The 15,079-nt window shown below is 39.4% G+C and overlaps 2 protein-coding genes across 2 annotated transcripts; both read right to left on the bottom strand.

Annotated features, from left to right (window-relative positions):
- Nucleotides 1-6,060: 6,060 nt before the first annotated feature.
- On the bottom strand, nucleotides 6,061-8,485 carry LOC148062493 (uncharacterized). Its single transcript, XM_087778855.1, has 2 exons — nucleotides 8,337-8,485; nucleotides 6,061-7,748 (listed from the first exon to the last, which is right to left on the bottom strand). Exons 1-2 carry the CDS (start codon nucleotides 8,356-8,358, stop codon nucleotides 6,412-6,414), a joined length of 1,359 nt encoding a protein of 452 aa, XP_087634981.1. The 5' UTR covers nucleotides 8,359-8,485; the 3' UTR covers nucleotides 6,061-6,411.
- Nucleotides 8,486-9,663: 1,178 nt separating this feature from the next.
- LOC148062492 (uncharacterized) lies at nucleotides 9,664-13,773 on the bottom strand. The gene is made up of 2 exons (XM_087779106.1): nucleotides 13,752-13,773; nucleotides 9,664-11,170 (listed from the first exon to the last, which is right to left on the bottom strand). The coding sequence occupies exons 1-2, from the start codon at nucleotides 13,771-13,773 to the stop codon at nucleotides 10,167-10,169; spliced, it is 1,026 nt and encodes a 341-aa protein (XP_087635232.1). The 3' UTR covers nucleotides 9,664-10,166.
- Nucleotides 13,774-15,079: the final 1,306 nt, after the last annotated feature.

The raw sequence follows: 15,079 nt of genomic DNA, 5'->3' as shown, positions 1-15,079 counted from the left end.
TGAAAGATTTAAAAATCTAGACACTTGGAAAACTTATTTCTGCATTTTGAGGGGCAAGTTTTGCTGGCACAAAAAAATAATAAACAAGATTTCAGCTTTAATTCGAAAAAACATTATTCGGGGGGAGGCAAACGGCGTCTGTTTTCAAAGTGCGGTCACTTGACAGCTCAACCATTTCGTCCTCCATGTAGACTGACAGATGACTTGCCGGCTGACTATGATGCGGCTCATATATAATGTGATCTTTATTTTCCGACACTGTGATCACATTGTACATTTACTGTCACATGCAACTGTTAACTCAGCTGCTTCTCATATAGTTACACTATATTCTCACAACACTACAGATACCGGTACCGTTAATTGTCTGTTGCCAGTACGCACAGGATTTAAACCAAGTGGGCTCTATAGTCCAGAATTTATGGTACCATGTTTCATAAATTTAATAGTTATGGCTGAATTTTTCTGTATTTAATTTTTCCCAAATGTATTTTATTTATGGAAATCACTTCGCGAACCCTGGACTGGAAGAGATATATTACATTGTATTCTGTTTAAAATCTGAATATAGAACTACTACAGGGAATAGATCATTGTTTGCTGATAAGTTTGTCATGTAATCCTTTAAATAAATCCACATGTTGTTTATAAACTCCACTTTGCTCTCCAAGACACCTGATGAGGCTAAGATGTGGAAGGACGTCGTTGTATTCTTGCAACAACAGGACTGCCTGGTAAACCTTTATTTTTTAGCAACAACTCCATTTTATTTTTTCTCTTGTTGGAGATTCAGATCAAGGTCAATCTATTACAAATCACTTAATTCCCCAAAACGTAACAATAAAAACAATACAGCGACTATATTAATGAAAGCAATTTCACTCAGTAAAAATTTGGCTCAAATACATTTCGAACAATTATTTTTAGTGATATTTCTCCTTCTATATTGGTGTCATCTTGTTCTTCCTCTTTATGTTCTTCTTATTTTATTTTTTATGTATTATTTTTTATTGTTTATGAAAAATTGCTGGCTATTGGTAAAAAACAATTTCCCAAAGGAGACCTCCTGAGGGATCAATAAAGTTTTACCTTACCTTACCTTACCTTACCTTATATTTCACTCCAATAACAGTGTTAGCTAGCGTTAGCCACTGTTAGCACGGACCGCCTTAATATTTTACGTATACAGCATGAACATATAAAATCACACCTCATGAACACTTCTATACATATGTGTCGAACAATACTGTAGATTCGACCCACGTAGTGGTAAAAACACTGGTTAAAGTGAAATAAACACAACATTACAGGAGCTCAACTCACTGTTTACAACGCGCGCCATCTTGGATTCTGAAACTCGGGTGTCAGTACAGGGTTAACACTATTACAGTATTCACACGAGCATGCGCACTGGCGCCCTTAGTCATGCGCACTGGCCTCTCTAACTCCGTCAACAACGAGACAGTCGATCACAGTTTATATCGCACTATTGACAGTATTGACAGTATTGACAAACTGACGATGTTTTCATGTAAAGTAAAACGTTGTTTTATAGTGTCAGGCGACCGTTTTGCAAGATACAAAAAGGATTTACTTGGAAATTATTGTAACAATAAGTGTTTTCACTGTGTGTCAGTGCTGTTGTTGGTGTGTGTGTGGAGTAACTTTTTCAACAATAATGGATTTAATTATAACAGACGTGATACTAACTAAACCAAGATTTGAATCATTACAAACAAAACCATGTCCTTTATATAAAATGTTGTATGACGTGAGGGAGGTTTATGATCGTTTTGATCAATGACACTATGTTCCTTCTAGTATCTAGAATTATCTAATTATTTCATAATATTTAAACCTCGATTTAAAATGTTTAATTCACCAGAATTTAAAGTTAAAATATTCGTTTTTACTGGAGGTTAAATTAAATGTGTGCCGAACACTTCTGTATACTTTAATTAATTTACAGTAAATTCGAACAAGATACATGAAGGTGATCTATTAATTGATATAAAAAAAAACGTTGTTTGTTGAACAAATATGATCCTGTGTGTGCGTTTGTTTAACTGTCATAAGAGAATGATGATGGTTCGATACAAAGCATTAAGATAAATAAAATGCTATTTTACCTTCTTACAACTGTCATTCATGAACCTCAATGCACGCCATTAAGTACTTTAAATGTTATAATAAAGGTACTGGTTCAGTTAATAGTTTGTTTTCCAATCCCTTTTTAAGTTGTGTTTTGTAAATTAATAAACTTGCAGAAAATGTGATACGTCACATCCGTCAAAAAAATCGTCATTTCAACATGCTGTGGACAATGAAAGCCTGAAAAGGTTTGTTAGAATTTTGTGTGTTCTGACCCTGAGTGGAGCAATACGTCTGTACATAATCAGCAGCAATTTGAACTTCCTGCTGAAATGCAAGAAGATCAGTTTTACTCAGTTCATTTATGAGAGGTTTTCAATTAATTACCATTTCTTTAATGATGAGTTCTTGAGATGAGACAATTGGTGTCATCTGTGGTCAGAGGTCGTAAGGTTCTTCAGTTCATCATCGTTGTTCTGTATATTCCATATATATTTTCCAACACTAGTTGTACAGTTTTACGAGTCAAAACTGGATAACATTGTGGTTGTAATACTTTGATGTGCCTCTCAAGAATCTCCAGTGTTAGTTCTTACATGTCTCTTAAGGTTTTCACTCGTTGAAAAACCTTTACCACACTGAGATCAGATTTAAGGTTTCTCACCAGTGTGAATTCTCAAGTGTACCTTAAGGTCCCCACTGTTAGTAAAACCTTTACCACACTGAGAGCAGATGTAAGGTTTTTCGCCAGTGTGAATCCTCATGTGTATCTTAAGGTCCCCACTGTTAGTAAAAACAATAAAGCGACAATATTAATGAAAGCCATTTCGCTCAGTAAACCTTTGGCCCAAATACATTTTGAACAATAGTTTTATGTGATATTTCACCAGTTAAAGTGAAATAAACACAACATTACAGGAGCTCAACTCACTGTTTACAACGCGCGCCGCCATCTTCGATTTTGAAACTAGGGGATGAAGTTCTTCGACTTCCTGACTTCAACTCGAGGAATGTTTCCTTTGGAAGTAACTAGGAAAACCCGAGTAGCCAGAACCACAGACGGCCAGAACATATTTTTCACCGACACATTTGTAAGAATGCTCTTTATAGACTCCAGTTCAGCGTTCAATACTTCATTATCCCACAAACAATGATCAAGAAACGTGACCAGTGGGGGCTGTAGTGAAGTCCTTCATGTTTTCCTTTGCTTCAATTGTCAATTGTAGTCAATTGTCTTGGATTACTCTCAGTGGTCAAACCACTGAGAGTAGAAAATTAAACTCAGGGACCAAAAATGATTCCATTACTTCAAAATAACCTTAAATGTTCTTGTCTACTTTAACTGATGAGATTGATTTGTATCCACATCCCAGTGGCTCCAACAATGTCCCACAAACTCGACCAAAAGAAAAATCACCAGATTATTTAATATGGTCCTCTGTAATGATCATGTCATAAACATACTGTTTGGTCGTTTTTAGCGGAAGAGAATAGAATAGAATAGAATAGAAAAGCTTTATTCATCCCCAGAGGGGAAACACACTTTCACAACAGCGCAGTTGAAAAAAATAAAGTGCAAGGAAAAAAGAAATAATAAAAGAGATAATACAAAATAAAAACGATCTTAAGAATATACAAATTATTTACAAAATTAGAAATTTGACACTATTAACAAAATAAAATAGAATAAAAATAAAATAAAATAGAAATAAAAAACGGAAAAAAATAAAATAAAAAGCACACGAGAAGAAAAACACACTACGGATTAGCATCAGGATCTTTAAAGTAGAGAGTTAAATATCCTGACACCAGTTGGGATGAAGGACCTTCTATAACGCTCCGTCCTACACTGGGGGTGCCTGAGCCTGCCACTGAAGGAGCTGGCCAGCTCCTCCACGGTCAGGTGCAGTGGGTGAAGAGCGTTGTCCCTGATGGAGGATAGTCTGGAGAGTGTCCTCCTCTCTCCCACCTCCTCCACCGAGTCCAGCGAGCGGCCCAGGACAGAGCCGGCCCTCGTGACCAGCCTGTTCAGTCTCTTCCTGTCCCGGTCCGTGCTGCCTGCTCCCCAGCAGACCACAGCGTAGTGGATAGCAGAGGCTACCACGGAGTCATAAAAGGTCCTTAAAAGTGGTCTGCACACTCCGAAGGACCTCAGTCTCCCCAGGAGGCGGAGGCGACTTCGGCCCTTCTTATACACGGCGTTGATGTGTGTGGACCAGTTCAGTTTATTGTTGAGGTGAACACCCAGGTATTTGAAGCTGTCCACCAGCTCAATGTCCGAGCCCTGGATGCTCACCGGTTGATGTGGTGGGGACTTTTTCCTGAAGTCAATCACCATCTCCCTTGTCTTACCGGTGTTTAAGCAAAGGTAGTTGCTCTCACACCAGTCAACAAAGTCCTTGATGACTGACCTGTACTCCAGCTCGCCCCCCCCAGACACGCAGCCCACAATGGCCGAGTCGTCGGAAAACTTCTGGAGGTGACAGCTGCTGGAGTCATAGGTAAAGTCCGCCGTGTAGAGGGAAAAAAGGAAAGGTGACAGCACTGTCCCTTGAGGCACCCCGGTGCTGCAGATGGTCACCTCAGACCTGCAGTCCTGCAGCCTCACATACTGCGGCCTGTTGGTGAGGTAGTCCATCGTCCATGCTGCCAGCTGTGTCCCAACTCCTGCGTCCTCCATCTTCTTCCTTAGCAGCGCCGGCTGGATGGTGTTGAAAGCACTTGAGAAGTCAAAAAACATGACTCTCACAGTGCTACCGGCGGCTTCCAGATGAGTCAGTGCCCGGTGCTGCAGGTAGATGACGGCGTCATCCACCCCCATCTTTGGCCTGTAGGCGAACTGCAGCGGATCCAACGCAGAGTTCACCGTCGTGCGTAGCTCGCGGAGTACCAGCCTCTCCAAGGTCTTCATCAGATGGGAGGTCAGGGCGACTGGTCTGAAGTGGCTCGGCTCCTTCGCGTGAACCGCCTTGGGAACCGGAACCACACAGGAGGTCTTCCACTGGACCGGGACCTTCTCCAGTTTGAGGCTCAGGTTGAAGATGTGTGTGACCAACTCACAAAGTTGATCAGCACAGTCCCTGAGCAGTCTGGGGCTGAGTCCATCTGGTCCAGCAGCTTTCCTGATCTTCAGTCACCTTAATTCTCTCCTCACCTGTTCAGATGTAACAGAGAGAGGTGGCTGTGGGGGGTTGGGCAGCTGAGGCAGTAGGGCGTGTTGGGGGGGAGAAAGGTGGCTTGGAGGTGAGAACAGTTGGGGGGAGGGGGCTGAAGCAGGGGAAAAACAGCTTTGTGAAGAGAGCACAGCTGACGCCTGAAATCTTTCCTCATTGAAACACATTGCAAGTGTCCGTGCTCATGCACAAGATTTAGGATGATGGTCTGGTAGATTCAGCTAAAAACAAGCTAAATATACACTCATTTAACTCCTCATGTCGATGCTTTAATTAATTGTGGAAGAAGATGAAGACGAAGACAAACATTTTTGTTTACAACTCTTAAAAGAACAGATTGCTCTGAAAATAATCAACATTAGTCAAAATCAGGGCGAGTAGAACATTATGGAAAATTGAATTTTGACTCACTTGAAACACTAATAATAACAACTTGCACACATGCTGTGGACAATGGAAGCTTAATAGTTTGTTTAAAAAAAAGTGAGTGTGTTCTGACACCTGAATGGAGGAAGACATAATCAGCAGCAATATTAACTTCCTGATGGCATCCAAGAAGATCAGTTTCACTCAGTTCAGTTGTTATAGGTGTTAAATAATTACCACTTCTTTAAATATAAGTTCTTAAGTTGAGACACATGGTGTCATCTGTGGTGGTCAGAGGTCACAAGGTTCTCCCGTTTATCATTGTTCTGTATATTCAATATAAATATATTCTAAATCCAGTAGTCCAGTTACTATTGAAGAAGGAACCAAGAGGTTGTCGACTGGAAATTAGTGAACCCAGACCAGGTCAACGGGATGATGGATTTTATTAACTGTGGGTCGAGGCCCAGCAGGTAATTTACAAAGCAATCCGTACGTTCATCAGCATCATCATCATCAGAGTTTTACAGCATTCACATTGACTTTATACAGGACACAGTGGGGTCCGCCCTCCGGACCTCCTTGGTATGACTCGTGTCGGGACACTCGGCCAAGATGTTTCCCAATCTCATTGCATAAGATGTTTGTCTCTCAGTGTGTGTGTGTGTCTGTAGCTTCTCCAGTAGCTGGAGACACCTCTAGGATGATGTCAGTGATCTTGGACCAATAACCCTTTACGCACAACTGGATTTAATTGTGGTGTTATACTTTTATGTGCCTCTCAAGACCCTCCGGAGTGAGTTCTCATGTGTATCTTACAGCCACCACTAGTTGTAAAACCTTTACCACACTGAGAGCAAATGTAAGGTTTTTCTCCAGTGTGAATTCTTTCATGCGTCTTCAGGCTTCCACTGCTTTTAAAACCTTTACCACACATAGAGCAGATGAAAGGCTTTTCTTCGGTGTGAATTTTCATGTGCGTCTTCAGGTGTGAACCATTTTTAAAATCTTTACCACACTTGGAGCAGATGTAAGGTTTTTCTCCAGTGTGAATTCTTATGTGTGTGTTCAGGTTTGCACGACTTTTAAAACCTTTTCCACACTGAGAGCAGATGTAAGGTTGTTCTCCAGTGTGAGTTCTCACATGTATTTTCAGATAAGAACTGACTTTAAAACCTTTACCACACTGAGAGCAAATGTACGGTTTTTCTCCAGTATGAACTCTCATATGCCTCTTCAGGCATTTACTGCTTGTAAAATCTTTATCACATTGAGAGCATATATAAGGTTTTTCCCCAGTGTGAGTTCTCACATGTATTTTCAGATAAGAACTGATTTTAAAACCTTTACCACACTGAGAGCAGATGTACGTTTTTTCTCCAGTATGAACTCTCATATGTCTCTTCAGGCATTTACTGCTTGTAAAACCTTTACCACACTGAGAGCAGATGTAAGGTTTTTCACCAGTGTGAATTCTCATGTGTATCTTAAGGTCCCCACTGTTAGTAAAACCATTATCACACTGAGAGCAGATGTAAGGTTTTTCTCCAGTGTGAATTCTCATGTGTATCTTAAGGTCCCCACCGTCTGTAAAACCTTTACCACAATGTGAGCAAATGCAAGGTTTTTCTCCAGTGTGAATCCGCATGTGTATCTTCAGGTTAGACTTTTTACATTTTCTCCCACAGTCAGAACAGGTCAATAACTTATGATCATCTTTCTTTTTGCTGACAGGAACCATCCGATTCTTCACAGAGTTTGAAGTTGACCGAGAGTCGCTGGTTTCTCTCCAGTCTTCACTGTCATCAGTGTCAGATTCAGAAGACAGTGACCTCTGGTGGTCAGAGAGTAGAATTGAATTCAAGTCTGGTTCTGGTCCTCCACATTTGTTTTCATCAGCTTCTGTTTTTATGTGTTGAATTGACCTGCTGGTCAAAGACTCTCCTTCATCTTCTTCATCTTTAACCTTCTCAAGGACAGGAGTGAAGGAGAGCGTGGTGGAAACTTCTTCTTCTCTTTTGAAGACTCGAGTTTCTTGTCTCTCATGACTCAGACCAGAGCTGAACTCCTGCTGCTCAGTAGAAACTTCTTCTTCCTTCACCTGCAGCTGCTGAACATCTGCAGGGACACAAACACACTTGAGTCACTTGATAACTCCGTCCATTTCCTCTTTTGACTTATTATTCAGTGTTTAGGCATTAGTGTTATTTTCATCAGCCATAATAAGAGATTATTCTGTGGAATTACTTAACATTGGAAAAAAGGAAACACCTGACGAATTTAAGATGGAGAAGGACGTCGTTGTATTCTTGCAACAACAGGACTGCCTGGTAAACCTTTATTTTTTAGCAACAACTTCACTTTGTTTCTTCTTGTTGGAGATTCCGAATAACGTAAATATATTACAAATCGCAGATTTCCCCAAAACGCAACAATAAAAACAATAAATCAACAATATTAATGAAAGCCATTTCCCTCACTAAACATTTGGCCCAAATACATTTCAAACGATAGTTTTATGTGATATTTCTTTTTCGATATTTTACTCCAATAACAGCGTTAGCCACCGTTAGTACATTATATTTTGCGTACCTCATAAACATTTCTATACATATGCGTCGAACAATACTGTAGATTCGACCGACGTAGTTGTAAAAAACACTAGTTAAAGTGAAATAAACACAACATTGCAGGAGCTCAACTCACTGTTTACAACGAGCGCGGCCATCTTGGATTTTGAAACTCGGGGATGAACTTCCTGACTTCCTGACTTGGAATTCCGACATCGAGGGACGTTTCCTGAGGAAGAAACTGGGAAAACCAGAGTTCCCAGAACTGGATCACACTGATGCTGTCTGGCTCTGGCTGCGCGGGAGCACCGAGCAGTTGAGGACGTCACTATGGTTCCCTCATAGGGACAAAACACATGCAAAGCGGTTTGTGACGCATCACCAAAGTGAACATCAGGATATAATCTGTTCTACTCGCATCTAATTATTAAAAGGTATGAAAACTATACTTATCTCTTTACGAGTGGTGTTGTGTGCAGCTAATGGAAAGGTTCTCCATTGAAGGTCAACTTTCCAATTATTAAACAGTTTTTTACTGTTAAATTTCCATTTTTTATGCTTCATTTTTCATTGAGTGACTTGCCTTCTGGAACCAGGAGGCTAAAGAACTGCCACATGTTTGACTTGACTCTTCAGTTGAACTGCAGACAAACGCCATTTGCTAGACTTGATTGACACCTGTACAGCATCTCTACCTGGCTGTGGTATGTCTTCTGAAGGACGACGGTGAAGACAACAACTTGACGGTCAGGAATCCTTTAATGTTTGTCTTTGACAACATTAAGTATATTAAAATGTTCATGAATGGTATCAAAAGAACCTGTGAGTGAAAGTACTGTAGAAGACAGTGAGTAGATTTATGGTTCATCTGTTCAACTGTTGGGGCATTCGTAAATAAAGTTTCCTCATGAGTTGTGTCACAAAGAAAAATATTATTAACTTTGTTCATGTGGTTGTAATTAACCAAGTTATACACCTTGTAGTCTGATATGCAGACGACACTCAACTTCACATGCGGACAGACATTCACTCTACATCATCAGCAACATCACCCCTATCCACGCTCACTGTATGTCTGGAGGAGATAAGTACATGCATGAGCCAATACTTTCTCCACGGTTCAAAAACTGAAGCCATCCTCATACACTGTTGCTCCTAAGCTTTGGAACACGATCTTCCTGTAGCTTTAATGGATCTACTAACCTCTTTTAAGGAACATCTCAAGACATTTTTATTTTTGCAGGCCTTTCCTGGATTTTCTGAGACTCCTGTGTTGGTCTCTGTGTTATCTTTACCTTTTAAGTATATCTTTTATTGAGTATTGTCTTGATTGTTTTAAGCACTTGTGATCCTGGTCTGGAAAAGCGCTATACAAATATAAATTACTTAGTAGCAGTAAGAAGAGTAAAAACAGTGTAATTCAACGTCTCATGTATTCATGAAGGACACAAAATCACTTTATGAATCACTTTTATCAACTAAGGACATTCATTCCTCAACACACTAAAATGATCAAAAACTGTTTTGGGGATTAGTAATTGAAAGAAAGTTAAAAGATTCAAAATTCATGAAAGCTGTTGATATTGTCCAACACAGTATCTAAAGCGTCAAAGATGAATAATCGAAATGACCAAAACTCATAACAACTGTAGAATATGCTGTGGACAATAAAAAACCTAAAACAGTTTCTTTAAAATCTTGTGTGTGTTCTGACCCATGAATGGAGGAATACGTAATATTCAGCATCAATTTTAACTTCCTGCTGACATCCAAGAAGATCAGTTTTACTCATTTGAGTTATGAGAGGTGTTAAATTAATTACCATTTCTTCAATGAAGAGTTATTGAGGTCGTAAAGTTCTTCAGTTCGTTGTTCTGTATACTCCATATATATATTCCAACACTAGTTGTACAGTTTTACGAGTCATACCTGGATAACATTGTGGTGTAATACTTTTATATGCCTCTTAAGACTCTCCAGTGTGAGTTCTTACATGTCTCTTAAGGCTTTCACCCCTTGTAAAACCTTTACCACAATGAGAGCAGGTGTAAGGTTTTTCCCCAGTGTGAACTCTCATGTGTTTCTTCAGGTCACCACCATTTGTAAAACCTTTACCACACTGAGAGCAGATGTAAGGTTTCTCACCAGTGTGAATTCTCATGTGATTCTTTAGGTTCCAACTGTTTGTAAAACCTCTACCACACTGTGAACAAATGCAAGTTTTTTCTCCAGTGTGCATCCTCGTGTGCCTCTTCAGGCATATACTGCTAACAAAACCTTTACCACACTGAGAGCAGACGTAAGGTTTCTCACCAGTGTGAATTCTCATGTGTATCTTCAGGTCCCCACTGTTTGTAGAACCTTTACCACACTGAGAGCAGACGTAAGGTTTTTCTCCAGTGTGAATTCTCATGTGATTCTTAAGGTTCCAACGGTCTGTAAAACCTTTACCACACTGAGAGCAGATGTGAGGTCTTTCTCCAGTGTGTATCCGCATGTGCTTCTTCAGGTGAGATTTTGCGGTATATTTTCTCCCACAGTCAGAACAGGTCAGTGACTTATGATCATCTTTCTTTTTGCTGACAGGAACCATCCGATTCTTCACAGAGTTTGAAGTTGACCGAGAGTCGCTGGTTTCTCTCCAGTCTTCACTGTCATCAGTGTCAGATTCAGAAGACAGTGACCTCTGGTGGTCAGAGAGTAGGATTGAATTCAAGTCTGGTTCTGGTCCTCCACACTTGTTTTCATCAGCTTCTGTTTTTATGTGTTGAATTGACCTGCTGGTCAAAGACTCTCCTTCATCTTCTTCATCTTTAACCTTCTCAAGGACAGGAGTGAAGGAGAGCGTGGTGGAAACTTCTTCTTCTCTTTTGAAGACTCGAGTATCTTGTCCCTCATGACTCAGACCAGAGCTGAACTCCTGCTGCTCAGTAGAAACTTCTTCTTCCTTCAACCGCAGCTGCTGAACATCTGCAGGGACGCAAACACACTTAAGTTACTGCATAATTCCGTCTTTCTTTTGGGTACCTGTCGTGTAGTAAGCTCAAACCCTGAGCTGGTCCCCTGTGTCTATATTTTATATTGTGTGTGTTATGTGACCGATACCGTTTCATCCCAGTGGTATTTCATTGCCATATGTGCCATTAGAGAGACAACAATAGAAATTACATTGTAGGACATAGGGCTGCATGGTGTATGCTGTATACATGTAACTAGAGAACGTTTTTTACTCCGGTAGAGTAAGTAAGTAAGTAAGTAATATTTATTTATATAGCGCTTTTCGAGACCAGGGTCACAAAGCGCTTTAACAATCAAAACAATACTCAAAACAGTACATACTTCAAAGATCAAGACAACACGAGAACAACACAGGAGTTCGAGAAATTCAAGGAAAAGCCTGAACAAATAGAAACGTCTTAAGATGTTTCTTAAAGGAGTCAGTAGATCCATCAAGCGCAAAGAGAGAGGAAGATTGTTCCAAAGCTTAGGAGCAACAGCCTGAAAAGATTTCTCTCCTCTGGTCCTGAGCCATGTGCGTGGAACCATAAGTAGATTCTGATCCACAGACCTCAGAGACCGAGCTGGGGTGTAAGGCTGGATCAGATCAGTGATGTAAGGAGGAGCCTGACCATGAATAGCTCTGAAAGTAAGAACCAGAATTTTAAAGTTGATCCTGAAAGAAACTGGAAGCCAGTGAAGAGTTTTAAGGATCGGAGAAATGTGAGTTCTCCTACTTGAGCGGGTCAGAATTCTCGCTGCAGAGTTTTGTATCAACTGCAGACGAGACAGCTCCTTCTTGTTAAGACATGAAAACAAACTGTTACAATAGTCCAGACGAGAAGAAACAAACGCATGGATTACAAGCTCCAGATCATGTTGTGACAACATTTTCCTAAGTTTAGAGATTTTTCTCAGTTGAAGGAAACAGTTTCTGGTCAGTTTTCTGCAGTGTTGAACAAGAGACATGTCTTTATCAAATACAACACCCAGGTTTCTCAGGCTCAGTTTGACAGACTAACCTAAGTCACCCAAGTACTGACTCAACCCTGGAATCTTATCATCAGGAGCAATCACCAGAGTTTCAGTTTTGTCCACATTAAGCTGTAAAGTGTTTTCACTCAGCCATTGTTTGATTTCTAGCAAACAATTGACTAAGCTGTTCAGCCTTTGGGGCTCAGTTGGGTATCTGACCTACTAGAGCAGGTCAGAATTCTTGCTGCAGAGTTTTGCATTAACTACAGGCGAAACAGCTCCTTCTTGTTTAGACACGAAAATAAACTGTTACAATAGTCTAAACGAGAAGACACAAACGCATGGATTATAAGCTCCAGATGGTGTTGTTATATCATGTAAAATCGTAGATTAAATAAAACACAGACGCTAGAAGTGGCTAGGACACATCCTCGGCATGAACCAAACCAGACACCCACATGTCACCCTAAAATGGAATCCTCAAGGGAAACGAAAGAGAGGCAGTCCTCTAGGGACCTGGAGGAGAACTTTAGAAGGAGAAATGAGGGCTGCAAGGAAGACATGGCACAAAGTCAGATGGATGGCCCAAGACAGAAAGGGGTGGAGGGAGTTCGTCTGCACCTTATTCCAAGTACTGACTCCTTCAAGAAACATCTTAAGACATTTATTATTTGTGCTTTTCATTAATTTTGTTGTTGATTCTCTCTATGTTAAAGTTCAAGTTATTTTATTGTCAAATATACATGTATGCAAGACATACAGCATATATAAAATTGTCCTCTCAGACCCACGATGCAAAACATGAAGTAGACAGTTGAAAGGACATTCAATAAAACATAAGCTATCACCAAAATGAAATAAATAATCAACAATACTTAAATAATTAACTAATAAACAGAAGTTGTTGTTGTTGTTGTCTTGGCCATTTAGAGTTTTTAGATTTGTATGTATTTAAACCGTGTATTGCTTTTGATTGTTCAAGCGCTTTGTGACCCTGGTCTAGAAAAGCGCTTTACAAATAACTATTACTTACTTACTTACCAGCAAGTTCATTCTAAAGATTGTACCACCTCAGTTTTTTTTTTGTTAGACTAGAAGAGACATATTAGATTGTATTCAGTTTAAAATCTAAATATAGAACTATTACAGAGAAGATATATTTTTTGGCTGATAGTTTTATTGCGAAATAGATAAGTTAATATATAACTGGAGATTTAAAATCAGTTCACAATATTAAATCTACACCACTGTTTTCCCCAAAACGTAAAAATAAAACCAATAATGCTTTAATATCATTAAAAGCCATTTCCCTCTGTGAACATTTGGCTCAAAAACATTTCGAACAGTTTTTAGTGATATTTTTCCTTCTATATTTTACTCTAATAACAATGTTAGCTAACGATAGCCACTGTTAGCACGGGCCGACTTATAGTTTATATAAACAGCATCAACATTTAAAATGACACCTCAGAAACATTTCTATACATATGCGTCGAACAGATTTGTAGACTCGACCGACGTAGTGGTAAAAACACTAGTAAAAGTGAAATAAACACAACATGACAGGAGCTCAACTCACTGTTGACAACTCGCGCCGCCATCTTGGATTTGGAATCGTCACTATGGGTCCCCTACGAGGACAAAACACCTGGACGGCGGTTTGGGTCTAGTTTCTTCTTGCCTCTTACTGTAGGTTAATTTCTAAACCCAGACTGAAATTAACTTTTTATGAATTTGATTTGAGTAAAGTTTAATGCAAACAAACCTCTACGAGTCGATCAGTGGATAAATTAATTAAATAAATAACATTTGAAATAAAAAAAACAGCTTCATATTTGTGTCTGTGTGTGTGTGTGAGTGCATACATGAATCAAGCAAAAGTATGTGAGAGCGTGTGTGTGTGTTTGTGCACTGAAAGAAAGAGTTATAAATGCTAACACATACCTGCATGTGATATGTGCATGTGCAAGATTTAATTGATCCTTGTTCTGATATTTTGTTTAACAATGTGAAAAGTAAACTTTTCATTGTAAAGGTTTTCAGGGATGAACCAAAGACGCGCTATAGGAAGAGCCCTCATAAATCTTTTCCTTCCCTAATCCGGTGTATGTGTGTGAAAGTGAGAGAGATTCTTCACCCCCAACTTTTGTTTACTTTGCGGGATGATGTCAGAACATGAAGACTCCAATAACATACCAATGAGGATTACATTTGTGTTAATAACAGTGTCTGTTGCTCAGTGGTTTAAATAATCCAGGAGCAGCGTTTGTCGAGCTGAAAACTGACATCGTTTGATGAGATGAAATTAAATCTTGGGAAGATTTTTCATATTGGATCCATCTTTTCATATTGGATCCACCACATACAATGCTTTATGTGTGAGAAAGGGATATGGGGACTAGAGATGTTAAAGTGTAATAAACTAGTGAAGAAGTTTGGGGATCTGAGCTGGAGATATAACAACAGCCTAAACCTCCAATGATGAAGTCAACGTTAACACTCACAATAACATTTGTTATTGTCGACTGAAAGTTTCTCTCGTCTCTACAGAACAGCAAAGTTAACTTCCTTTTGTTTTAATCTAAATCACTGTTTTTCCAAAACAATAATAAAAACAATAAGGCAACAATGTTTATTAAAGCCATTTCCCTCAGTGAACATTTGGCTCAAATACATTTCGAACTATAAGATGTATTATAGTTTATATATACATCATGAACATACAAAATTACACCTCATAAACACTTCTATACATATGCGTCGAACAGTACTGTAGACTCGACCGACGTAGTGGTAAAAACACTAGTTAAAGTGAAATAAACACAACATTAAAAGTTAAATTATAAGAGCTCAACTCACTGTTGACGATGCGTGCGGCCATCTTGGATTTTGAAAGTCAAACTTCTG

This window comes from Callionymus lyra, chromosome 17 (genome assembly GCF_982586985.1).
Source record: "Callionymus lyra chromosome 17, fCalLyr1.hap1.1, whole genome shotgun sequence".
Taxonomy (NCBI): domain Eukaryota; kingdom Metazoa; phylum Chordata; class Actinopteri; order Syngnathiformes; family Callionymidae; genus Callionymus; species Callionymus lyra.
Note: the sequence above shows the minus strand (reverse complement) of the source record. Positions and strands in the feature narration are given on the sequence as shown.

Coding starts and splice junctions, on each gene's coding strand:
- LOC148062493 (XM_087778855.1), bottom strand. CDS start 8,358: ATGGCCGCGCTCGTTGTAAACA. Junction 7,749..8,336: donor GGCCGCGCTCGTTGTAAACA/GTGAGTTGAGCT, acceptor GTGTCCCTGCAG/ATGTTCAGCAGCTGCAGGTG.
- LOC148062492 (XM_087779106.1), bottom strand. CDS start 13,773: ATGGCGGCGCGAGTTGTCAACA. Junction 11,171..13,751: donor GGCGGCGCGAGTTGTCAACA/GTGAGTTGAGCT, acceptor GCGTCCCTGCAG/ATGTTCAGCAGCTGCGGTTG.